Source organism: Augochlora pura, chromosome 4 (assembly GCF_028453695.1).
Source record: "Augochlora pura isolate Apur16 chromosome 4, APUR_v2.2.1, whole genome shotgun sequence".
NCBI lineage: Eukaryota > Metazoa > Arthropoda > Insecta > Hymenoptera > Halictidae > Augochlora > Augochlora pura.
In genome coordinates this window covers 6,708,750-6,734,409 of record NC_135775.1, presented here as the reverse complement: position 1 = coordinate 6,734,409, position 25,660 = coordinate 6,708,750, and the positions used below count along the sequence as shown (strand labels likewise).

The 25,660-nt window shown below is 34.5% G+C and overlaps 5 protein-coding genes across 8 annotated transcripts; 1 reads left to right on the top strand and 4 right to left on the bottom strand.

The window, feature by feature from the left end:
* Positions 1-182: 182 nt before the first annotated feature.
* Positions 183-3,364, bottom strand: Aimp3 (aaRS-interacting multifunctional protein 3). 3 transcript variants are annotated; one of them, XM_078179839.1, is made up of 4 exons: positions 3,235-3,364; positions 1,056-1,259; positions 870-965; positions 183-773 (listed from the first exon to the last, which is right to left on the bottom strand). In XM_078179839.1, exons 2-4 carry the CDS (start codon positions 1,248-1,250, stop codon positions 642-644), a joined length of 423 nt encoding a protein of 140 aa, XP_078035965.1. In that variant the 5' UTR covers positions 1,251-1,259; positions 3,235-3,364; the 3' UTR covers positions 183-641. The 3 variants fall into 3 exon arrangements, with proteins under 3 accessions (XP_078035965.1, XP_078035964.1, XP_078035963.1); XM_078179838.1 differs by lacking the exon at positions 3,235-3,364 and adding an exon at positions 1,384-1,561 and having other exon boundaries at positions 184-773; XM_078179837.1 differs by lacking the exon at positions 3,235-3,364 and adding an exon at positions 1,351-1,561 and having other exon boundaries at positions 185-773.
* Ras (Inosine-5'-monophosphate dehydrogenase ras) lies at positions 1,778-5,138 on the bottom strand. Its single transcript, XM_078179835.1, has 2 exons — positions 4,631-5,138; positions 1,778-4,114 (listed from the first exon to the last, which is right to left on the bottom strand). Exons 1-2 carry the CDS (start codon positions 4,955-4,957, stop codon positions 2,870-2,872), a joined length of 1,572 nt encoding a protein of 523 aa, XP_078035961.1. The 5' UTR covers positions 4,958-5,138; the 3' UTR covers positions 1,778-2,869.
* Positions 5,139-5,744: 606 nt separating this feature from the next.
* Positions 5,745-10,104, bottom strand: LOC144469003 (uncharacterized). Its single transcript, XM_078178843.1, is given in 10 exon segments — positions 5,745-5,929; positions 6,022-6,212; positions 6,279-6,493; positions 6,573-8,119; positions 8,178-8,553; positions 8,654-8,770; positions 8,840-8,959; positions 9,024-9,164; positions 9,236-9,290; positions 9,360-10,104. Coding segments are annotated over 10 exon segments (2,859 nt in total). The 5' UTR covers positions 9,424-10,104; the 3' UTR covers positions 5,745-5,896.
* On the bottom strand, positions 10,101-14,521 carry LOC144469002 (solute carrier family 35 member F5). 2 transcript variants are annotated; one of them, XM_078178842.1, is made up of 9 exons: positions 14,197-14,521; positions 13,369-13,583; positions 13,160-13,297; positions 13,034-13,090; positions 12,778-12,972; positions 12,456-12,638; positions 12,059-12,375; positions 11,746-11,991; positions 10,101-11,652 (listed from the first exon to the last, which is right to left on the bottom strand). In XM_078178842.1, the coding sequence occupies exons 2-9, from the start codon at positions 13,528-13,530 to the stop codon at positions 11,583-11,585; spliced, it is 1,368 nt and encodes a 455-aa protein (XP_078034968.1). In that variant the 5' UTR covers positions 13,531-13,583; positions 14,197-14,521; the 3' UTR covers positions 10,101-11,582. The 2 variants fall into 2 exon arrangements, with proteins under 2 accessions (XP_078034968.1, XP_078034967.1); XM_078178841.1 differs by having other exon boundaries at positions 12,709-12,972; positions 14,197-14,517.
* A 536-nt stretch (positions 14,522-15,057) lies between these two features.
* On the top strand, positions 15,058-24,974 carry Bbs4 (Bardet-Biedl syndrome 4). The gene is made up of 10 exons (XM_078178957.1): positions 15,058-15,200; positions 15,581-15,723; positions 15,797-15,909; positions 16,355-16,449; positions 17,155-17,317; positions 18,050-18,203; positions 19,371-19,493; positions 21,971-22,142; positions 23,429-23,622; positions 24,028-24,974. Exons 1-10 carry the CDS (start codon positions 15,116-15,118, stop codon positions 24,121-24,123), a joined length of 1,338 nt encoding a protein of 445 aa, XP_078035083.1. The 5' UTR covers positions 15,058-15,115; the 3' UTR covers positions 24,124-24,974.
* The last annotated feature ends 686 nt before the right edge of the window (positions 24,975-25,660 follow it).

Genomic DNA, 25,660 nt, shown 5'->3' with positions numbered 1-25,660 from the left:
GAATTTATATGTGATCTATTAATTTTTGCCACGTTAGTAAATAGAAATAAATTTTGCATTGCAACATTTAAAGTATAGCAAAGCAATAAATGTGTATCTAAATCTGTAATTAGTTATATTGATATACATTGTGTATTGATAAATAATCATTAACATAAATTTAACACATTCCGTGCCATGCTGTTTTTACTTGACTCTTTACTCCGACCATTTAATATTATGAATACAAATTAATACATTGTATGCAATCATTAATTATCGCATAAACAAGAATGAAACAAACTTCTAGTAATCCATTCTTTTGTTGGAAATTAATACTTCAATCCTAAAATTGTTATAAATAGCTTTGGAGTGCATTACATTGATATGTAAGCATTTTTCAGCAGTGGTACACATATAATAATCCACTTATACTTCACTTGGATTAAGTATATAAAGTTTTGTTATATACTATTGTTTCTCATCTTCATTTCTACTGTTATTAAAAACTGATAAGTATTAAGTGCTCAACACAGCTCTTAATTATTTGAAGGAGAATATGCAATAAAAACACTTGTCCAAAAAGTTGTACATTTTTTCATATTTTAATACCAAGTAAACTGCATTAATTTTCTGGGATATTTCTTAAATTATTTAAAAATTCATATGAATAAATGTAACAGATAAAATGAGATCATGTCTAATTGTTGCCTTAACTTTTTCTCTTGTTGCATATTATCAAACCACCTTGACACATGTACATACTGAGCTTTTTCCTGGTAAGTCAATTTTTGCTGCAACAAAAAGAAGAAGGTTAAATAGATTAGATTGATCTGTGTAATCTATAAGGATTCCTGTCCTACATATCATGTAGTGCTCATTTCTATTACCATTATTGGGTGTAGGAAATAATACAATGTTATGTCAGCAATAGTTTTCTTTGTGCCACTTAGATATGTGTTGTCCCTCAGAGCAATATTTAGTTCCTGTGTCAATAAAATATTTAACAAGTTTGCACTTCATAAAATTTCTGTTTTCTTTCATTATAGTTACATAAATAAGCGGATCAATATTACCTGTAAAATCCTCTTCGTGTTAGCGGGAATGTCAGCACAATTAAAACAGACTATAGCATACTCAAGCCATTGACGCGATAAAGCTTCCTCCTCGTTATTATTACCAAATATTTCAGGGCATTTGGAATTCTCAGTCAATAATTGAATCATCATGCTAAACCCAGTCTTAGTCTTTTCATTAGATGTTTGTTCCATACCAACTACCTAAAAAAAAGGAAAAATCAAATGAAACGGACCGATAACATAAATCGCCTTGAAAATTCAAAAACAATTTGTATAAAAATCTCTTATTCACATTGTCATGCATTATTGACTGTACTGGTGATACCTCCAAATAATTTGAAATCTTTTCTAAACATTGGACGGGACACAGAACCATGGTTGCGAATGTTATATACGTTTAACTTTTGAACTTTTTGTATTGATGTACGACGATCGTAGGCGTAGGTTATGTATGAAAAAGTGTTAGGTTATGTTTGAAGTGAGCGCGAAATTTGAATTAAAATATATAACTAAGGAAAACTACGTAATAGAGACTAAATAATAGTCTTACGATCTTACTATTAATTGAGACAACCTTGGATAAGGACGTAGAAAACTACGTAGCAGGTACTAGATAATAGTCTTACAATCTTATTATTCACTGAGACAACCTTGGCTAAGGAATGAATACACATTAGTTAATTATGATGAAACGCAATAGATACCTTTCAACGATAGTAATGGGTTTATTTCAAATATACAATTTATTTTAACAATACCAGTATAAAATTTCAGAGTTATAGATAATAAAAGATTGCAGTAATATACTTTCGTTAATCAGTGTATTAAAACTACAAAATTAATTGACTTAGTTTAAATATTTGGATCTAAGTCTGTTATCTTGAAAAGATAATTTATGTTAAATGAGGTTCATAAAAATATATTTTGATAGTTTAGATTAATAGGACATGATAAATTAACATAGAAATCTAGGAAAGTGGTTTGGTTTTGTTGTTCTATGGTGTTATAGGAATGAATATTCAGCTGAAAAGTAATTACCCTGATCAACTATCTACTTTTTAATGATCCCACAGTTTGGCATTTCTTCTATTTGCTACATTTGTCTATATGCTAACGTTATATTTCTCTTGCCGCATTATGAATATTCAAAAAGTAGTTCTCTTATAAGATTTAAAGACTTTCATTAGGATATCATTAGAAATTTTAATTAGAAATTTTAGAGGCTCCTTAATAATTATACATTTTTCGAAATATAAATCAGGTACAGTGAATGCAGCAAGAAAAAATATCTCGATATTGTACAGTTACAATTTGTTCTTGCATAGAATAGTAGCTGTGGTATTGTATAATTTGTAAACTGAACAAACTACTTAAAGAATGATATACACGTACATGTGACAATTTTTTGAAACATTAGAGACATTAGGTAACTTAAACTCTTTATAGAATTTCATACTTCCATAGATAGTGTACTTTCTCAAAAATAAATCGCGTAGTATTTCCTGTATATATGTATACGTACGAAATACGTACTTATACTTTAAACAAAGTCATGTAAGTACATGATAAAACATTTTATACATAGAATTCTAGTTAAAATTTAAAATGAAGTGTGTTATGTATAATAATCATAAAATACATTACACTTGTCTACTATTAAGAAAAACTTTTTTTTGCTAAAATATTAGTCTAGCTTCTGGTAAACACTTTCATAACATCATATAATTCGACAACCAGTTCTTCACAATTGACAAATTATATGCCATTAAATGCAGGTACCTTTTCAAGTCGCTCATGTAATATCTACCTAATTAAAACAGTCGTTTTTCATATGAGAAAAGACCATGAACATTTCCTTCTTGCTGAGCAGAATGTGTTCTCCTCTCAAATTTCAAATCTCCATTGTACATCATGGTTCGTAAAGCAGAAATAGATCTAGCTCCTATATCTTGACATCCATGTTTAATTCCACATTGCAAGTAAGGTAAGAATTTTAAAACAGTTCCTTTATCTACTATTGAACCACTAACACCTTGAGCTACTTTCATTTTATCCATTTCGTTATGGAAATATCTATCCATTGCAGAACCATGCGCATCTTTTCTATTCATGGCTTCCAAAGAACCCATTCCTCTGTATTTTTTAAGGCGCACACCGTCACTGAAGAAATATTCACCTGGCGCTTCCGAAGTACCAGCCAACAAAGATCCCATCATAACAGTACTAGCCCCCAAACTTAGGCCTTTAATGATGTGACCAATGGATTGAATGCCACCATCTGCTATAACGGGTACCCCAAATCTTCTTGCATACTCTGAAACTTTATATACAGCAGTTGCTTGAGGTCTTCCAACAGCCATAACTTCCTGAGTTATACAAATAGAGCCAGAGCCCATTCCAACACGTAGGGCATCAGCACCAGCTTCTATAAGATTTTTAGCTTGTGAAGTAGTTACAACATTTCCAGCGATCACTTGCAACTCAGGATATTCCGACTTAATGTACTTAATCATATCAATCTGGTATTTAGAATTTCCCTGAGAGGAATCCAAAACAATTACATCAACACCTGCTGCAGCAAGAAATTGCAATCTCTGTTTATCTGAATTACGTGTGCCTATTGCTGCGCCAACTAACAGTTGTTTATTTTCATCTTTACTAGCATTTGGGTAACTCCGATTTTTCTTCAGATCAGTTCTTGCCATCAAAGATACTAGTTCTCCTTTATCATTAACAATTGGAAGCTTTCCCTTCTTGGATTTCTCAAGGATCACATTTGCTTCTTGCAGTGTCACACCAGCAGTTGCTGTGATCAAATTCTCTAATTTTGTCATAATTGTTTCTAATTTTGTTAATTGCTGATTTGGAGAACTCTCTAAAAAGTCAATATCCCTAGATGTGACAATACCCAACAGTTTACCCCCAACTTTGCCTGTATCCGTGATAGGGACACCACAAAAACCATGCTCAGACTTGACATTCAAAACATCACTGACTGTATGATGAGGTGACAGAACAACTGGGTCTCTAATAAATCCATGTTTATACTTTTTCACCTAGAAGCACAATTGAAAAAAAATGTCTACTACACAATAGTAATAGTATACAAAATTCAAACAATTCTAATGTTTACAAAGTCTATTTTTATCTCCTCCTACGTACAAAAAGGTGGTCACAAATAAGATTAAAATAAATGCACTAACGGCCCAACGGAATTTGTTTCATAAAGAAATTTTCGTAAAAACAGATTTGTGTTATTACAATATAAAAAGTTATGTTAGCAATTAATATTTTAAATCGGTGATCAACGATTAATATTTATAATTTCTAATCGCGACTACATTAATCGATCGATTGAATCATCCTATTTTATGGTTAATTATTTTTAATCGTTAGCGTGCATCGAACAATTACATTAACGATGTTAATCAATGTTACTCAATTAGTGAATTTTGAAACCTGTATTGCCATATGACTATGAAATTGAAGACGCGGTAGACAAAATGGTATGGGAGTGTTGCGCGGTTGTTGCCGAAGAAACGGAAAACAATTTGAATTTAAATAGAATATACCTTGTGCACCTCGTTGGATTGGTACTCAGGTGTGCAATTGTGATGTATAATACCGATTCCACCACAAAGAGCCATAGCAATAGCCATGTCGGATTCTGTGACTGTGTCCATGGGAGATGAAACAAGCGGTGCCTTGAGGAGAATTCTCTTGGTCAACGGTGACACTAACTCAACTTCGTCGGCGGTAAAGTCAATGTAGCCCGGTAAAATAATGAAATCGTTGTATGTAAGACCGTCACCGTTGGCAAATAATTGCGTTGCTGAAAGTCCGTCATCCGGTAGTGGTACATCCGCCGGTTTCTTGTTGCCGATAACATAGTCTACCATTCTGTATGATTTTTTAATTACTTCGAGTCTTTTTTTTTTAAAAATCGTTAAAATTATAATTGATAGACGTAACTAGCGTACGAGTGATCGCCGCTCACGTTCTTTTGGCACAAATATTTCAACGGTAATCCCACCGTAGTTATCCGCTCGGAATCGCCAGGCGAAATGACCGAAATCAACGTGCGTACAGTGTCTTTGTAGTGTGCGGGTAAATTATGTTTTCGTTTCTCGTATACTGATGACGCTGCTGTCGTTTGTGGTTTGATAGTTCGATGCCAGGTGGCTACTATGAATTTGTTGATAATCATAAGTTCTGCAAATAATAATGAATATCCTCCCCCAGCGTTTTGTTCGTTCTGTTCAAGAGTAAAGGAGCTATTCTATCTTTGCTGTTATTGACTGATAAAGTTGATCTCTCAATTCAAGAACCACATCCGGGGGCAATGAGGCTCTTAGATTGAGAGAATGCAGCGAATTGCTGTGCTCTGATTGGCTGACGATTCACATCTGAATAGTGCTGCTCTTATAGTCAATGACAAAGAGAGGAAATAGCCAGTGAGCAAGACAGCATAACCACAGCTGAAAATTCGCGCGCCCGCCTTTTATTGGCTACTGTTTTTCGTTAATAACTCATAAACAAAGTCGCGGATTGCATTTTTGCTAAGAAAAATGTTACTCCAAATGACCTCAGGAATCTCTCATTTCTCGGAGTTACAATAATTTTGATACACCCTGTATATATCAGTAAGGATTGATTGGTTGATAGTTAAAAATAAATGATCTTAAAACACAATTTAATTGTAAATAGATACAAAAATCCAGGTACACGGATGAAAATGCAATTATAAAAACATGTGTCTGTTACAAAAACAGATATCAACTTATATCAACAAAACCATAGTTTTAAAGCTTCAGCATGGCACGATGATCATCGCTAATTTATACAATGTTGTTGCATTTTTTACATGCAGGCTAAAAATGATATAAAATTATGTAATATTTGATATGATCAGTTTAATTTACTGTAAGCATAAATATTATTGTAGTTTTATTTTTATTCTTACTGGGAAGAAAAAAATTTGTTTTATACCACTGAAGATGCCACCAAATGCTTCTTTGAATGATGATAAAATGTAATCAGCTATGAATTCTAAGTAACTCAAATTTTCATAATCATCGTACTCTTCGTAATTGAAGTAGTCATACAACATTGGTAGGAATATGATTAAAATATACATCATGCCACCAAAAAAGACTGGAAATCATATGTATCAATTATTAAATATACATGTATTGTAAATAATAGTAACTCAATACTTACTGATGGATTTAAGTTCCAAATATTGTTTATCATTTTCATTTGTTTTTTGATATTTAACTTTTTGAAATACTGTTTCATCATTGTTAATCCAGTTTGGAACCACATTAATTGTACTTATATTTTGTGTGTCAACCAAAGGATCGGCTGATGACTTTATATTTCCATTCAAATATAAATGATTTGTTTGTACAGTATTGGATTGAAGTTTTGCATCTCTGGAAACCGTAAATCATTAATTAATTAATCGAGTACATAATTTGTTATTAGGAAAACTTAAGTTTTTATATAATTTACAATGCTTTATTAATCATGCTAGACAGAGCTGAACATTGTTGCAATGTTTGGAATTCAGGGTTCAAGGGTAATTGTTTTTGACAACTTTTATCATATACTTCATCTGACTTTTCATTTGTAGCTTTTGGTATATCCATTGTTAAATTATACAAATATTGTGATTCTAGACTGTCCGTATTTTTTATTTTATGTTTCAATTTATTGTAATATTCCCAATAACTTTTATTCAGTAATTCTTGGGTTTTGGGAGGGATACCTTTTGGACTTTCGACTGTATCATTTGTATTTGATCTTGGAGATACATCACATTTGCGACACGTCTTTAGGTTCTGATCACTTTGAAAATAACTTTGTTCAACAGAGTTCAAATTATTCTCTACTTGTGCAATTGCACGGTTCTCATGAACAGATAATTTGACATTGGAATGATGATCCATCTTTTTTGTCTTGCGATTGTTATGTTTTTGAACATTTGTTTGGCTACATCTATACTTATTGAATTGACAATTGGGCCACGCTGACGTGTAATCAGAATCCACTAACGCAGAATGAGAATTTTTTTGAAGATAGACTCTTGCTTTCCTAGAAAGTTTCCTAGATGTCAACTTCTGCTTGAATGTTATGTAAGGCTCAGAGCTTCTATAAAGCTTCCTTGTGCACTCATTTCTTGGACAAGATAAATTTTGTTCTGATTTATTCCTCGCTTTTGTTTCATAATTACATTTCTTATGTTCTTGGTTTGACTGATCTTGATCAGAAATACCTTTATTTGATTGAACACAATCATTTCTTTCTTTTGATATAACATTTGGTTGTTCATAACTGCACGCATTAATCTTGTGATGTTTCGTTGAAAGCTTATTTGCATCATTAGATTCTTTTTTTTTAACGTTCTTTAGAAAAATGAACTCCGAATCTGTTGTTTCTCCTCCACTAGTATTACAAACATGTTTTTTTATTCCTGCATGCTGTAATATGCCGTTGTGGATCTTTCTTTTAATTATGTTTGGCATATAATATTCAGAATCACTAGATTCTTGCAGTTTTCTATGTACTTTTGAACTCTCCAAATTCTTAGATGGATATATAATGTTTTCCTTATTTTCATTCGTTACAGTATCTTGTACTTTTAATGCATCCTTTGCCTTACTGTTACTAGTATGTTTCTCTTCAATTATAACTTTATCGGCTTCTAAAACTAACGGTTTGTTTGCCTCTTTTGTTTGGCCCAATGATGTTTGTTTAATTTGATTTATAGATTTATTATCAGGAGCATGCACACCATGTACTACTTCTTCTTTTAATGGAAATGCAATTAATGTTTCATTTTTCTGTTCGGAATTAGACGCACATTGTTGCATTACATTGTTAGTTCCTACAGTAGGTATTGGAATTGGAATGTTTTTGTAAGCGAGTATTGGAACCTGCACATTATAGAACTGTTTCAAATATTCTTGAGGTACAGTAATCGTGTCAAGTTGTATTGCATTTAAAGGATGTGGTTGTACTTTTGAGTCCATCACAAAAAGCAATTGACCATTATTTTCCTAAACGTATTGAAATAGTAAGGAAATTTATTCTTAATGTCAACAAAATAATGCATACTTGCACTGGTAAAGAAGTTGCATCCACTTGTACATTTGCGTCATTCATCGATGTCCTTGATTGATGTTTATTGCAACTTATGCTCTCCATATTTTCGATCTGGTCTACAAATTCAGTGTCTTCACTTTTCTGTAACATATTGTTCACATTCTTCTTTTGTTCTAACATTGATTCTTCATTGCTATTTATATTTCTAATTGCTATAGAATTCTTATATTGTCCTAATGATAGCCTTTTATGCAATTTATTGATAAGATATTGTTAAAATTAATTAATTCTAATTTTTAAGTATATTTTACTTACCACATTCACATTTAGACCTTCAATTTTACTTGTATCATATAATTTCTGTCTGTTCAATTCCTGCATTCGATCTCTGTATTGATAAATTAATTGCTGTATAAAAATTATCACACAATAATAATAATAATAATCATAATCATAATAGGATATTCTCAATTAAAAATTATATGTACTGATTAATGTCCCTCTCTGGCACTATCTTCATTATTTTTTTATTGTCTAAGGTCTGCATGTCTCCTTGATTTATTTTTATCTTTGGTAGATCGTGGTTCCTTTTAATATTTGTAACTCTGATAAAAAAAAATATAAATAATTTTTTAAACTAATTATGCCTTGTAAGTAGAAAGAAAACAAAATACTTTTTGAATCGAGGATCGACATAACCAGGGAGTCTTTTTAATGTGTGTGCGCTTGAATTATTTCTTTGATGATTAAAAGAAGAATAAGCACTATCCTTTGTTACTGCAGATTTAGGAGAGCTAAAATTTTGAATATATAAGTTCACTTATCTAAAACTTGAAAAAATGTAAAATGAATACTTACTGATTTAATGGTGTTTGGACTATAGTACGACTTCTTGGTGATCCAGTTAAAGTGATTACACATGGAGGTTCAACAGTGTCACTGAAATCGTCAACTAATTTGCGTTGTGGTATTTTTGGCCATGATGGATCAGCTGGTATGCTGAAAATATTAAAAATGATAGAAAACGTATTCTTCCATTATCATTAGAGACTTAATTTAACAAACTATACCGCAATGATCCTGCGTTGCACTTTTGTGGATGTGGTAATAAGTTTTCACTATTTACTAAAATGACACATGCGATTTTAGTATCATATTGTTAGTAAAAACTATAAGCAGATTGAATTCTGTTACCTTTTATGTTCAACTGAAGTGCATTTCGCTTATCTTGATATGCCATATTGAAGCAGTCAAACATTTCAAATCATTCTGATATTTTGTTCAATACATTTGTCCAAATACTTTACAAACTAACTATTTAAATGATTAATAGTATAAAAAAAGCAAAAATTGTACAGGCTTGACGTTAATTTCATGTTATATAAAATACTTGGATTGTACTTCAAGTTGAATCACACTTGTTTTCCTGGAGTCAAATGTTCTGAGTACATACAATGAAAAATACTTGGTATTGAAACAAATTTCTTTTTATTTGCAATAAGAGTTCTCTGTACAAAAGGAGCTAATGTGTTATTGTGATCAGTCATTTTTATTAATGACATATATATTTATATAATATGTATATAATTATAATCTTAATTTTAAAATATTGTATGTACAATAAATATACAACTGTAGTAGATGCAGGAACAGTAAACTATGATCTACATCAGTATTTATAGTTTGATTTATGATACACTAAATTGAATTATATTTGCGCACCATAATGTTTATATCACAATATAAAGCTAATATTGTTATATTTATGTTGTGGCTTTTTTTAATCTTTCATTTGCAAAATATTATATAAATTTTCTTAATTAAGAAATGTAATTTTTCTTTCTGTATGTGTTTGTAAGTAGTATATGTGCAATGTTTAGGTTTGCCTAAAAATCATGAACTTATTAACACTTGTATCTGAGAATCGTTTTTGACTGTTCATTTAATAAAAAAATTGTGCGCGTTGTTAGTTAAAATATACTAGTTAGTATTTCATGAAGAAATCATATACTCAATATAATAAAGTACACACATTCATTCAGTATATGACTTGCACAGTGTATCTCCGTGAATAAATATATTAATTACAGATATCGTAATGTATGTAAAATCTACTTTAACAAAGGAATGTTTCAGTATAATTACTTTGACTAGACTTGAGAAAGATGATATAGTTATCACTCATACAAAAATTGTATGCCATAAAATTTATCAATTACTGTTCAAATTTTTTTTTCTTTTGCCAGTATGTTCGACAGTATTATTGAATTTTAAATTGGTCCAAAATCTAAATATATTCTTTATTATTTCTGTCTTATATCATTAAAAATTGCACAAATATCTCAGACATTGTCCTAGAATTGAGGGCATACTTCGTACATTGTGTACCAAAAATAAGTACGTAACAATTAACAGCTACTTTTAAATAACAATAATGATTAGGATATCCTTCTCGAAATTATATAACAAAAAATATAAGTTAAGCTCTATTATGATGCTTACAGTTTTTCTGAGGGATCTTTATAAACTAATACTTTATCAAAACAATACTTAAATGATAATGATAACAATTCTAACGTAATTACAAGATATAAAATAAGTATTTTTTTGTTTCTCAGACTTTACTCCGATTACGAATATATTAAGTAATTTGTCTAAGGACATTGGAAAAACAAATAGTGTATATAGCACTGGTATTTCTATAAGCTTCTGTAAATACGATACAGTTTAGCATATAGAATGTAACTGTTCTGCAATGCATGGTGACTTGAGGAGCGTATAATGTTACTCAGAGAAACTTAATACCTTCAACCAATGTGTACATCATGTTAGTTGAAACATCACAATTAATATTATTTGCTTAATATGCTATCGAAAAATATACAATGAATACGAAAGCTAACTATAACTCATAATAGCTAAAATTCTGTGTTGCAGAAAGAAGCATTCAAACTCAATTTACTATTTTTTTTTCAAAAAGTAACGTGCTGATGATGTTAATTCGATATACACGAAAAAAAGCTTAATGATTAATTTTTGTTGTCTCTAATAATGTGTATATCGAGTAAGCGCAATTATTGTCTGGCAGTTTTGTAGCATTCTGCATACAAACGAAATTTAAATTTTCTTTTATGGCAAATCAATAGAATAACATATGCATTACAAAAGATTATGACTATGTAACGACATTGTTTGGCATTATCTTTTAGATAATGCTTCATAATTAAATATACATAGAATATTTAACTTAAAAAATATGCAGAATCCTTTCATCAAAACAGATATTCATATCAAGAAGATGTATACACAGTACATTAATGAAGATTATGCTCGTCGATGAAGCATTTGTAGTTAGGTGTAGAAATATACATACATAAAGGACATTTATTACACAGTTTCCTCATAGTTATTGTCGAGTTAAGCTTCATGTTCACCGCTATTTATTCCTATTAGCGATTCGGTTTGTTCTGCTTCAAGATCTGGCATTCTGAAATTTTTAATGTCAAAGTTAACAATTTAATGTTAACACTTAAATTCATGTAAATATTATACTTCAATTAGAGTTTCTTATAGGCAGTACCTTGTTGATCTGTTTTTTCTACAAATCCAGATGTAAATTTTTTTAATTAAATCCATAACTGGATCCCAATTATCATAATAGGATAGAAGAGACACAGTTAGAAATGCTAGAAGCATCGGAACTGTTCCTAAGTAGAAAATGTAAGGATATTCGACTTTCTTTAATAGTACATCGGCTATCATTGACATTGGCATAATTAAACTAACTGCCAATGTTGCTATAAGGGACGATGTTAAAAAACAACCCCTGAAAGTATAAAAGAACAATATAATAGTGTATTAATATATAGTTTTAAATTCTTTCATGAACTCACCATAGCCAAAGTACTTCACTTAAAACAGTACCAATAAGACCATTGATAATTAAAAATGTCCACTGATGGGTATCTGGCCATTCAAATGCCTCCCAATGACCATAATGAAGAATAAAGAATAAAGGCCATAGAAGTGTCAAGTTAAAAAGACCAACAAAACCGAAAAACATTGGTATATCCATCTTATCCTCGTGATCTACTTTTCTCTTTAAAAATACAATGTAAGCAGCATAGAAAAATGCACTGACTAGCGCTAATATTATACCAGTAGGTATCCTATTTGTTTCTATAGTTAAATCTGAAAGACCAACTAATACCTTAAACATTGAAAAACAAAAATAAATTATTCGTACTATCTCAGTCATGAAGATTAAGCGAAACATGAGAATATACATACTAGTCCAAAAATGCTGATGGTTACAGCAACTAGCTTAGACAGTGTAAATTTATCTCCTCCGTTGCTCGGGAAAAAAGCAGCAAGAAATAATGTGAATAAGCTAGAAGTCGATGACAATACTGTTACAACTCCTGCTTCGGTTTTTGCTAATGAGATCTGATAAGTATAATTCGCCATAAACCACTGCAATATAATGGACAAGTGTTAGCTCAATACTTATACAATTGCTGTAAGTTGCTAAATTGCTACATACAAGTAAACAAAACATAAGTGCAATCTTAGCAACTTTTTGCACAGAAAATTTATTGGCTTGTCGCCTCACATGCTCCCCAGCTCTTAAGCTAGCTTGGTAACTAAGTCTCGCCAATAATGCTTCCGTGGCGTCAGTTTCTGACATATGCCTGACTTCTGCTAACTTACTAAATCGGACAGAACGTATTGATGAATCATCACTTTCTGTGCCTGAAGAACGATCACAATGATCTGGTGTTTTTATTGGAACAAATGTTGGATCACTCTGGAATGTTATAAGCTTCTATTAATACTAATAATACAATAGTGAACAAAAGAATGCTTACCAGACTTGTATTGGCTTCTGAATAAAAGTTATCATCCTCAACATTAGGATCTATAAACTAAAAAAGAAAATAAGAAAGCAAACGTAAATATAATTTTCTAAGAGGCTTATTTTTATGTGAGTTTACCATATATGTGGCAGGTTTGTTACATTGATCCCGCCATGGTGGCCAAAAACATAAACCCAGCAAATAAAGTGTAAACATAGATGTTTTTACATAGGTACTAAAAAATGGCTTTTCAAATGCAGCCTCTCTATAAATGTACTGAAATGTAAACCATATATTATTAGGTATAATTCATAATGTATCATAGTAATGTTGAAGTTAGTGCTTACTTTAGTTAATTCAGAACTGGAGACCCAAATTATATCTACCAGAAGTAAAACTAAAAGTCCCAGTACAAGTCTTTGAGATTTATTCATCATTGCTGCTAGTTTATGAGGATCCTCCACCATCCCCTGCTGTCTTCGCTGTCGTAGTTCTACGGAGCAGCTCATGATGTATCCAGAACCCTTCTTCTTTGATTATGACATTGTAATAAAATTGATTGCTGAAATGTTAACAGGATTTGTTAAGTTATATAGCATACTTACTGAGTGTATACATTTATGAGATTTAAACCCTAAATTTACAATAACATTAAAAACGTAAAACAAATCAAATTTCTGTTCAGACTTGTTTGTCAAGCGTGGCAATAGAAAGTAGAAAACATAAACTATCTACATTAATGAAAAAATGATTTAAATACATTGAATCAATTTTTATAATAATGATTGAACAACGAGAACTCACAATAGAAAAAGAACAAAACGTTGTCACATAAATCATGTGAGTGTATGTTGGGGGAAGGCAACAGAAAGCATGGAGACAGGAAGCAATGGATTAAAAACAGGGAGCAAAAAAACAATGTTCAAGGTTTCCACTACTTTAATGTTCTCTTTTCAGCTACAAGTTTCTGTCCAACGGTGTTTCGATATAACGTGACATCGAAATTATGAGGACATATGCATCTGTAAAAAAGCGTTTGTTGGTTTCGTGATTGATAACAGGTGGATAAGCGGCATATGTGGGATCGTAAAGATAACCTATAAAAATTGTAACGGGGGTGAACAATGATATCAGGACGTGACGTTCTACGAAAGTTCAACAGAGAATCGACTCACAATAGTAGCACTGGCAACTAATCTATGCAGTTCGCCTACATCTTGCTATCACGGGACCACGAGCATTGTATGCCCATCGATCAACTGTTCAATCGGCACTGTGCACTCGACGAGATACAGTTTCAACACCCCCGAAATGATTGAATTTAGTTTTCACGATAAAATCCCTCCTGCAATCGAAATGTCGCAATTCTTTAATGTTTCCCTCGTTATCGTGTCGGCGAAACTACACCAATAACCAAGTTGATGCGCTGTAGACGCTTCGTAGTTTTTGTTATCACCCCGATGGCGCTACGAGTCTCGCACGGTGCATCTTTTTGTGTAGCCGACTTTTAAATCGAGTATGCAACCAGGTTTTTGTAATAAATCATTTTCCTCTTAATCGTCACATAAGTAGTTTTTTTTAACAAGATTGGCGTCTGTAGAGCGTAGCTCTTACGCGATACACTTTTTATTCAGACATGTCAGAATTATTATTATGATGACATTCCAGGTTATTGTATGGTTTTCCTTTGACAAAGCACTAGTAGGTATATTAGGCTCTGCTGTTTATTTTTAGACACAAAATTACTCCATTTATTTATTAATGTCTCCACAAATGATTTAACAAATATTTAGGGATTTAATTAATTAGATTAGGAAAGTAAGTGGAAACCAAAAGATATGTAAAAAGTTATACTTTAAGTTAATGTAAACACTGTTCGTGTTAAGCCAGATAAGTATCGTATTAGGCATCTAAAAATTTGTCTCATTATAATTTTGAATCGAGGTAATTAATTAGGTAGTCGGATTGTGAAAGGGGCTTAATGCAATGGTTGTCATGGCAAAGAATAGCAACACATACCCACTAATGTCATGCTACTACACGGTGCACAGATCGAGAAGGTATATTGTGCGACGTTATTTCAGTGTTCTAACAATGGCAAACAATATCCTTAGTAATGGTCGGATTCAACAACAAATGACAGCTCCGCAACGGCTCAGGAACGACAAAGGGAAGAAAGGTGTTTCTCTTTTTGTTTTCGCGTAATACGTGAAACGATCGCGCGTACATATGTATGTTAAAAGTTTGATTGACAAGGCTGGATTAAAAGTGGAATTAAATTCAAGGCTGATAAAAGATAAGAATTTACTTATGAGACGATGACGAAATCATTTTTGGGAATTCGTATAGTACTCGTTGATATCGTATCGAAACATTTGATTGACAATTGCTAACTCTACCGCTACCGGCTTCGAAATAAAAACCGTGAAACGTAGTAAATTACGTCAAAATCCATAATTATTATATTATTAAATTTTATAAATACAAAGATACCAGACAAGTTAATAATTGATTAACCACAACATAGGTAAATAATAATTATTCTGATTGTTGGGTCAGCACCGGAAGTACCAGCCATAGAGTGCAACAATTGGTTGCTGCATCGCCATTATACGCGGCACGAGTATAAAACCTGCAAGAGCTTAATCGACCAGGAGCTGCTAAATTCAAACGGACACAATGAATATGCGAATTATTTGAAAGTATGAAAAATGTTCACGCTAGATCATAATCTGAAGTATTCAAGCTACGTGTTCTTTTTTTGCTTTCGTATAGGGGTTGATACTTAGGAGGGAAGGAAAAGTTCAGGACTCGTTGAACTGTTTTCAGGCGGCGTACACCGTCAATTCAACTAACGTTAATACCATCAAACAGATAGCTAAGTCACTGTAAGTAAAGAGAATGACATTTCAGCAACGTGATGCAGATTAAATTGGATTCGGACATTGCCGAGCGGTACTCGATCTTATTGGATTGTTACTTATCACCCTTACTCGTCGAGTTATATTTCAATTTATATCCAAGTAAAAAATTAAAACACATATTTGTATAAATGTTTGCGTGGGTCAAAGGGAAAACTGAAGCCAAGTTTTGAGTACGAAGTTATACTGTTTCAAGAGGCGGATAGAATGCAATGGCGGGTAGAATTTTTCAAGGTTTTTTATTACGAGATTTCACCATCATTAGTATGTTTAAAAATGGAATTATACAACATATATAAATATAATCATTTTTAAATTTAAAATGACTATTGTACAGTTAAAAAATAATGTTCTCTACTAGCATTAATCTCTTTGATGTGACATACTTCTAATAATACTGTGTTATCTACAGTTTGATAATGGGCAGCCATAAACGAGCAATCGACGCGTATCTGGAAGCTGAGAGGATATCCAATATACCGGACTGGGAAATTTATCTGAATCTAGGCAAGGCTGTTAACCAGGATAAAACGTACGGGATGGTTCATCAAGATGCACATATTTTCACGCGCGAAATTAAACTATGCATATTGATATGAAATTATTGTATACGCACATCACATAAATGAGAACAGTTCGCAATGTATAGTACATACTTATATCGCTCGCAGCATGAAATTTCATCCATCTACAATTAGGTTCTGCATGAATTAATCAATATTACCATCATTCTGACCGTGTATTTATAATTAATTCTCTGTACAATAATTTGGGACACTTAAAAGTGATACAGAAACTCATGGAAAAATGCAGGACATTAATTGGAAGATGAAAATATTTAAGCTTTTTTAGTTTATAATTGCTTACTTACATTTATTGAATAGTCTTTGAAAATTTGTTGAAAATAAATACGGGATCATCTATTGAAAAAATAATACAGTTGCTGAAAATTCTATTGATTTGCTGCTGGTAACAAAAATGCTACGCGATGAAAATTTTAAGAATTCATCATGGACTAAAATCAATAGTCTTCAGATTGTTCTCGTAGCTTTGGAGAATTCAATTAGAAAAGCACTATGAATATAGTATTCGTTTAGCAACGGGAAGGCATTACCGACGGTGGCATCATCGATGGACCATTCTGTGAATCGTAGATCATCGAAGCGCACTCGACAACGTACAGCCGCTTTTATTCGATTCTCTTTTCTACAGGGGAGTGTTATGCCAAGCTGAATGATTTGAACGAAGCAAAAAGGCATTTGAAGAAATCGATGGAGCTAACTAAGGACGAGTCACCGTATATTGCTTTAGCCCGGGTCTACCTTCTGGAGGATCATATTACCGAGGCCCGGAACGCTTACTCTGCGGCTCTTAGGTAGGGGCTGATCAGAAGGAGAGACGAGAGATTGTAGTTCGTTTTAATGCATCCCGCGACTAACGCGCGCTTGACCTCGCGGGGATCTCGCACGCGCGGATTTAATTTCCTGCAGCCATCGCGTCGGCTCAAATGATCTTGTTTACGACATTACGACCCAAGCTCCACCGTATTATGTTTCTGCTTCTCATCTCTCGTCGTCGAATCACGGGTTAAAAGAACTTGTTGAGCAAAAAGAAACGATGTTCAGCAGATAATTTGTCCCAGCGGTGATTACCATTGTTGTTTCCCAGCTCCTTTCATAACCGTAGATGCCAACGAATGGAAATTCAAATGTTATCTGTGCTTGACTACCTTCTGACAATTATAAATTCTAGTTCTCCTTCAGAGAAGACGACGAGAGGCAGACACATTTGTCCGTTCTGATAGAATACTTTTAAGGAAATTTTGTGAACTTTTCGTTCACAAAGTTAGTTTAGCTTTCGTGAAAGGTAAAGTTAAGTCAACCAGATAAATCGACAAATATTCACATTAACGCATTAAAAAAATTAAAATTTTATCATTTTAGCAGTAGGGAAAATCAGTGATTGCTCAGAATTTGTCAGTGGTATGAAAACTGCGAAAAATTTGATTCGGTTGACACCGATAATTGAATCGGGGAGGGGGGGGGACTGAGAGTTATTCGCGCATCGCGTGTCTTAATTTTCCCGACCGATTTTCCTGAGGTTTCAGCGGGAATCCTGAGTGTATCGAAGCCGCGAGCGAATTGGGTCTGCTCTATCTTAAAACCGGAGACGTTCAACGGGCGTTTCAACAATTCGGGACCGCGCTTGCTCATTTTCCGAATTGCACCAAAGCGATCCTGCCGATCGCCTACGTAATCCAGGTGAGCGTGCGGATCTGTACGGTATGCCGAGCACGAAACATTTCCAAAGGGAAGAGAAATTGTTTCCGCGTGTAACACGATCATTCGCTCACCCCGCCCTCAACTTCGAACGATATGATACAATACATACATATACTACCGGTTGAAGACGCATACCGAAATCGCAAGCCATACCTTATTTGTGTATTTACCTGTAGATTTCTTTAAGTTTCAATTATTGTTACGTGTAGAATGTGTATTTTCATGCAGATTCCATACGTTATTTTATAATACTTAGAGTTTAAGGAGAAATCTCATTTTTAACTAAAAAAAAACGTTCCTTATTATAAAAATAAAATATGAAGTACTATTGGTCCTGGCTAATTGATGTGTTTCTTTGCATGTTAAAAATCTGTACATGCCATAACTACACAGTCTAATTATAAGATTTGATTCTGTTATGGTCCTATTTAATTGATTTGATGCAATAGCTTGTTCAGCGATGCAGACCGTTCCCTTGATTAAAAAGTAATATTGTTACATAGGTCTTAAAATAACAGCAGAAATTCTGTTTTAAAATTGATTTTAGCGATGAAACGGTGTGCACGTAGCAAGCATACACCGATGCCACGCGTAACAACATTCCGCAAAGTGTATTGAAATAGTGCATTAGCTAAATTTGATGTTATCGATAGTTTCCCACCCGAAAATTGGTTGTGCGGTTGTTGTCTAATGGGCTTAATGGATTGTTCGATGTGCTGCGGTGCAATCGTTGTTCACTATCTCCATCAAAACGCTTTAATAGTCACAGAATTTACAAACTTGAAACCATTTTTTTTTTGTTATATAAACAACACAAGGAACATGAGATACGTCAAACTATTGTGTCAAATATCATTTCTCCTATTAATTTTCAGCGTGTAAGAGGCTGGTCAATAGAACAATATTAAAGGTAACTGTTGCGATTGAAGCCTTTCAACGCAAAATCAATTTCGAAAGCAGCACATTGAATATTTGTTGCTCGTGCTATTACAAACTAAATTTTCTTTTTTGGTAATAGGCACGTTTTGAACGCTGCAAGTTATTACAAAATATATTGGGCATTTCTGTAATATTTATTAAAAATTTAATTAGTTTTACCGAATTCGGTTCGTGAAATGTTGCTAAAACATTCATTCTGTTTTTTAGAATCACCAGGAGTACGACGTGGCGCTTTCTAAGTACAAACTGGCGGCACAATCGATTCCAGAATCGCACGCCCTGTGGAACAACGTAGGAATGTGCTTCTATGGAAAACAGAAGTTTGTTGCCGTTAGTATCCCGTAATGGACGTGATTGACAACACAGTTGTTGGGCACACCTTCTTTTCCTATTTTAACATTGTGTTGGCTATATCTCTAGGTATAGAGAAACTAAGGTGGATGCAAGTCGTCATTTCGATTCCTCATAATCTTTTTGTCACGTGCTGCAAAATTATATAGCGAGTTTTATGCTTTACGTTCCAATTGACAATATTCCAGCTGCAACTCTTTTTGTAGTCTCCAAGATTCGGGAACCTGTTCTTCTTTGTCAGATGGATTTCTATAAACTTTAATTGTAACAATTCTTGGAGCATTAATTGTTAAGGTTAAGCTAATATTTCGTACAGAGACCGATTCTATAGATAATAATGTTTATATATCGTTGCAATTATTTAAGTGGGCGCGTTCAATACGTCTGAAACGAGAGAAGTAATTTTTACGCACTAGCTTTTCGGGCATTTTCAAGGTAGATTGAGAGCAGACATTTTTTGCACAGAAACCATTAGAGGGAGCTACAGCAGAGTTTCCTTTTTACATTGGAAAAATAAAACAGTTATGTGGTGCATGTAAAGCGTTTGATCACTTGCAAGAAAAATTCTATTAAAGTAATCTGTATAAGAAATGAGTAAAATGCGCACTACCACAAAAGGGAAACTAATTGTTGGAAGTGATCCAATAAGCTTGTTCTTTATCCATGACAAGAAGACACTGCTTTGGATTTAACGACGATAATTAATTTAAAGTCCATTAAAGAGGGCGGTGCACGCGCGGCTCGGTCTCAGAATGACGGGCGGGACACACTTGTGTCCTGAAGGAACTCAATTAGGCGACAAGATAGAGGCATGCAGTTACTGCATCGACTGCAATATGCTGCCGAACTAAGAGAAAATCGGTGATGTAAATTACTTGCCAGAGAGGTTCCTCTAATTGGAACTGTAGTTTACCCGAACAAAACGATACCACTGTGCTAAACAGCATCGATTCTATCGAAATTTGTTTTAAGTGCTCGTTGCAACATCCTTTCGATTAAAGGAAGCACTTTTGAAAGAGTTCATTGGGTTCGTAAATAATAGAATTAGTTGTAAATACGTAGAACGAATAATCAAGTGGAAATATTGAAGAAAACATAGTGTCTTCGAGTAAGAATGCCATCGAATCAAGGAACCAAGGAATCAGAAGTGATTCTACAACAAGAAGATTATTCAAATTGTTTAAATTGTTTAGATTTTTTAAAATTGTCTTACTACAATAAGCTGATTAATTCCAAGGACCGCGGTTTATGAATCGCATGAAAAAGTAGTTACAGTAATAACCGATTTATTATTAGTCGCGAGTCACTGCATGCGCCGATGTTATGTAAGCTGCTATGACTGAGACAGAGAGAAATGAATCCATAGCGAAGCTTCGGGCACTGTTCAGTGTTTCTCGATCGCGTGGATAACATATAATCACAGATTAATCAACATGATTGACAAGCATCTGTGGTCGCCTGAAGGCCGATCGAGACATTTGCATCGAACTGATTGCTTCTTTCCAACTATCTCAAAGAGTCGAAGCAGCGTCTCCGACAAAGTGGTCCTCCTTGCGTCAATTACAGAGAAAAACATCCGATTGATCGAGTCGGAGCGACACGATAAGTAGAATTAAATCGCAAAGCGTGATTAAATATTTCCGTCACCGTAATAAAGTTTCTCAGCGAATCGGAAATCTGAAAATGTTGATAAAAGATTCACCATTTATTATCCTAGCACGTGCAGTCTGAGGCGAAAATTCTTTTTGCACGATGCTTCTGAAATATTTTACCGTGAATAGCAAAATACGAAAGTTCTATTTTGAAATGTACTAAAAATGTCATAGGCACACGGTAAAAACAGCGTGATAATTAAGGTTATATAAAAAATTTCGTTCAATAACGAAACATTCATCTAACAGTTCAAAACGATCCGCATAATTGTTTTATCTGACGAAGAAAACGACTGTGCCAACTTTGCCGAATTTTTGGGCTACCATGAACGTTAGAGGGACCGTTTGCAAACAGTGGATCTGCTTTGAGAATGCAAGGGTGCGAGCCTGAAGTTCCTTAATCCAGTCCGTTGTCATTCCACGGAACGTGGTTACGCGTTAGTGAGCTAAGGTTCCGAAGTTAAGTGGATTAAGCTTGAAGCTCGGCTTTAGCTACCTTGTCGCCGATAAGAAGAACTCACGGACGTTGTTGGGGACACGAGGATAAGAAAAACTAGGGTTGCCAGGTCACGCGTCCCGTTCGGTCCCTTTGACAGCTCCGTTTTTATCATCCGACCCGCGGTCGTGTGATAATAATCGAATCGCCCCATGTTGCATAATCAAAACGGCTCGCAAATCCTGATTTATTCACAGAGGGGATCAGACAATTGCGTGCATTTACGTGCCCGACGACTGTCCCACGCGATCCATGCGAGGATCATTAATTTCAAATAAAATCGGTTTAACGCTCTAATTTACTTACAGGCAATTACATGCTTGAAGAGGGCCCACTATCTGAGCCCGATGGCCTTCATGCCTGCCTATAATCTCGGCATGGTATTGCTGACCACTGGACAGCCAGCTTCAGCTGCTATTTATCTGTGCGCCGCGGTCAGCGCGGATCCCAAGAACCCCATGCCGTATCTACTGCTAGGACGTAAGGGGAATTTGTACTTCGATTGATTTTCGGCCAACCGAAAAGGGGCAGGAGGCAGTCGAATATTCGATGCGATCGAAGCCCACGGTGTACGTCTGTTAATTTCTGGCCGCTGCAGCTGCAACTGCATAGCGGCTCGGAGTTGTGCGACGTCTTTTCATCGACTTCGGGATTTGGTATTTGCCTTCAGTAAATATTTAAGCAGTTAGGCACCGCATCGTTAATTCCCTGGAACAGGTCTTACATATGTGGTTTCATTTTCATAAATATTTCATTATTCAGAAACGAAAGCGATGCTTAGATGATATAGGGGTTATTCCATATTAATATTGTCTAGGTCTTGTTTAAGATCTTTATTTTCTTTCGAAATATCATTACCTTTTTCGAGTTGAAATTAACAGTCCGTGCTTGAGAATTGTTATCTTAATTGTCAGATCGAGTCGATTTTTTACACGAATCAATAGAGTCTGCGCTATTACAAAGATTTCTTGTTTCGCTGATAAATTCATATACGCTGTTCGTGTTTAGTAATAGCAACGTTTTAAATGTCCAAATGATTATGGATAGCTAGTGCAGTTAATTCAATCAAAAGTGAAAGCACCAGCAATATGAGTGACACAGAGATGATTGAAACTCCAATTTGAGCGGGTGCCCCAGGGTAAATATTATCTGTCTAAGTTCACCAAACTCAGTAGAGTTCTGGAAAGTAGCCTAGTTTCTCTACCATAGGTCAGGTGTCAGGTGTTGTACGTTAAATCACCGATATGGTGTGTAGATATTATGAACTCATAGATCATTTTTTAATGTAATTAATCTAAGCAACAATACCAAAAACCAAGTTTCTGTTCGGTTAACAAGCCATCAAGGATAGTTTCTAACAATTGTTTAATTTCCAACCGCTACACTTGAAGAATTTCTCAAATATCGAGGGCAATAATGTATCAGACAGACGTCTTTAGTATGGAACGAAGAGAAAGATCAGGCTCAGACTCACGAAGTTATTTATAACGACAGCCATCGGCGCACGACTTTTTCTCCGACCATACTCGGCCCGCAATTTGTCCTGTTTTTCTGTTGTTATAGCGGCGCAAGTTCCGACTACCATCGCAATATGTCCCCGCCTTGTACAGTAGACAGAGGATAGCGAGTTTGCCGATACGGATACACTACTATGTCATTGTCGCATAGGAAATTCTAATCGTATCGTCTGCGCCTCCCCTCCTTTCGGCACTCGACCAGCACCTCTATGTTGACGATGTGCTAAATCGCTATCTTGGTTGTTGCAGTCGCATTGAAACGACTCGACGATTTGGAAGGTGCTGAGAAGGTGCTGCAGAAGGCGCACGCGCTCTCGCCCCAGGATCCACTTGTACTAATTAATTATGCGATTGTTCTGGACGCAGTGGACAAGAGAAGCATTGCTATTGAACTCTTGACCGCCCTCAACGATATCACTGCCGTTTTAGACGTGGATCAGCAGGCAAGTCCCTAGAAAGCGTTTTAGATATGTATTTAGCAAAGGTATAATTATGTTTTCCTTTAGCAAGTTCTATATCTACAGATGTGCATGCTAGGAAATGATAGGCAAAAGCTAATAGATAATAGCTAAATCATTCCAGGGATGTATATGTTCTCCGAATATATTATAAAAGTCCTCAAAATAAGATCTTCCAGGAAATTCTATGAACATGAACATGGTAGAAGCTAGAAAACATGGCTGAGTCTCTCTAGCAGTATATAAAATTATTTAATGTTTAAGATCAATATATAAAACTATTTAATTAATTCTTAAGATAAGAAAGTATATAGAACAGAAGGAAAATCAGCTCTGGAGTTGCCAAGACAGGAAGGTATTCCTTAATGCTAAGGTTCTGTGTGTCCCCAGATAACGCAGATGGCGAAGAGGCTGTCGACGAAACTTCAACAGGAGAAGGCGTCCAGTAACAAGGACGCGAGGGTCCTTAATGAAGACGAAGTTTGAAACGGTAGAAAAGAATCTTGAGAATTTCCATGGAAACGAATAAAACTTGCTTACACGCGCAACTTACTCTCTTTTCAAAGACTTTATGAAGATCAACCTACTCCGTGGGATCTTCTCCCTTACCCTCGATACTTTTTTTTTCTACTCCCTTCAGGACCGCTGCGAGTTCTCGAATCAGCCACTGTTATCCCTCTAGGTATAGTCATCCTCGCGTGAAGGGGACCTAGTTTTTTCATTTAACTTCCTTCGCATGACTCGTCGATTCCCTTGGTCTCGAAGGATGTGCCTCTGAAAGTGTCAAGGAGATTCTCGAGGACAAGTTCCCTGAGATGGAAAGTGAATATGCCTCCGTTATATGAGTGCATACAAAGTTACCCGTAACAAAATTGTACTGCCTTCAAAGGCTTTTGTCAAGGTTCGAAAATGTTATCTAGAAGCAGTATTCTTTTATTTGGGATAACAGTAAAATACGTTAAAATTATTAAGGAAAAAATACGTCTCAGATAACTCACCTGGTAGTTTAGGGGACACTCCTTTTGATTTTTTATCTCGAACACAGACCCCGCTTAATTGCCCTTTTGCTGCCTCGTTCCCACGAAACTTCCACCCTTAACCTCGACATCCCTTCTTCATAATGCTTGCTTATCGAGCCGTGATCGCGGAATGAGTGCATTAAGGAAGTAATTAAACTGTCTCGTTTTAGATTACCTACCGCACGTAGTACACGAGTATGTAGTTGTTCCAGATTACCATCTATCGCGCGGCAACACGTGATTACGTTAATGATCTTGTACCTGTTAAGTTAAAGTTCGCACAAGTTGATCTTCGAGCACCTGTTTGACACTTTTTATCGAAATTCTGGCGGATAAGGTTCATTTAGATGCATCTTAATCTTCATGAATATGTAACGGTGGTCGCTTTAATGTTTTTTTCGTACTCTTACTTCATCTAGCGTGTACTATCTTTGAAGGGCCATTTCCAGTTACGACAGAAACACAGTTTTTGGAAATTTTTCGTTAAAGTACCAATAAACTTTCAACAGCAAATCATTTCGTGTCTGAAAGACTGTATCTTTAAACATTCTGAGTAATTTCAGTGATAAGAAATATACTCCGTTGGAAGTTCTTCTTTTACCTGAAGAATATTTTCGAATTCAAAGATCGAGTTTGCTTTGGTTCTGATTAATCATAAATACTTAATGATGTTTATCGACGGAGAACACCTAGAACTAGAGGTTGTTTTCAGACCTAACTTTAGATGAAAACGATGGTTGTGTTATCGTTTCCAGCGTGATAGAATATGCATAACGTACACAAAACGGATACGTACCAATTATTCTAGTTGCTATATTATTGACAAATTATTAGTAGAAGGAATAATACCATCAGTAATCGGAAATAGGAATTGAATAATTTCTTTAATATCTAGAATCATATATCTTTAAACTAAAGGGGTTGCATCGACTGATGGGAAAGGGCCGTGGAGGAAGAGTTATTCTGTTTTGTGAAATAAAGAGAATAAAAATAAAATAGTCATC

What these genes read in the sequence shown, in the direction of transcription:
- LOC144469002 (XM_078178841.1), bottom strand. Translation starts at nt 13,530, where the DNA reads ATGAGCTGCTCCGTAGAACTACGACAGCGAAGACAGCAGGGGATGGTG. An exon ending in CCAGTTCTGAATTAACTAAA is followed by an intron (nt 13,298 to 13,368) that starts GTAAGCACTAAC and finishes TTTACATTTCAG; the next exon opens with TACATTTATAGAGAGGCTGC. An exon ending in ACAAACCTGCCACATATATG is followed by an intron (nt 13,091 to 13,159) that starts GTAAACTCACAT and finishes TTTCTTTTTTAG; the next exon opens with TTTATAGATCCTAATGTTGA.
- Bbs4 (XM_078178957.1), top strand. Translation starts at nt 15,116, where the DNA reads ATGGCAAACAATATCCTTAGTAATGGTCGGATTCAACAACAAATGACA. An exon ending in AATATGCGAATTATTTGAAA is followed by an intron (nt 15,724 to 15,796) that starts GTATGAAAAATG and finishes GCTTTCGTATAG; the next exon opens with GGGTTGATACTTAGGAGGGA. An exon ending in CGATCGCCTACGTAATCCAG is followed by an intron (nt 18,204 to 19,370) that starts GTGAGCGTGCGG and finishes TCTGTTTTTTAG; the next exon opens with AATCACCAGGAGTACGACGT.
- Aimp3 (XM_078179837.1), bottom strand. Translation starts at nt 1,434, where the DNA reads ATGGTTCTGTGTCCCGTCCAATGTTTAGAAAAGATTTCAAATTATTTG. An exon ending in AGTCAATAATGCATGACAAT is followed by an intron (nt 1,260 to 1,350) that starts GTGAATAAGAGA and finishes CCTTTTTTTTAG; the next exon opens with GTAGTTGGTATGGAACAAAC. An exon ending in ATTTCCTACACCCAATAATG is followed by an intron (nt 774 to 869) that starts GTAATAGAAATG and finishes TTTTTGTTGCAG; the next exon opens with CAAAAATTGACTTACCAGGA.
- Ras (XM_078179835.1), bottom strand. Translation starts at nt 4,957, where the DNA reads ATGGTAGACTATGTTATCGGCAACAAGAAACCGGCGGATGTACCACTA. An exon ending in AATCCAACGAGGTGCACAAG is followed by an intron (nt 4,115 to 4,630) that starts GTATATTCTATT and finishes TTGTGCTTCTAG; the next exon opens with GTGAAAAAGTATAAACATGG.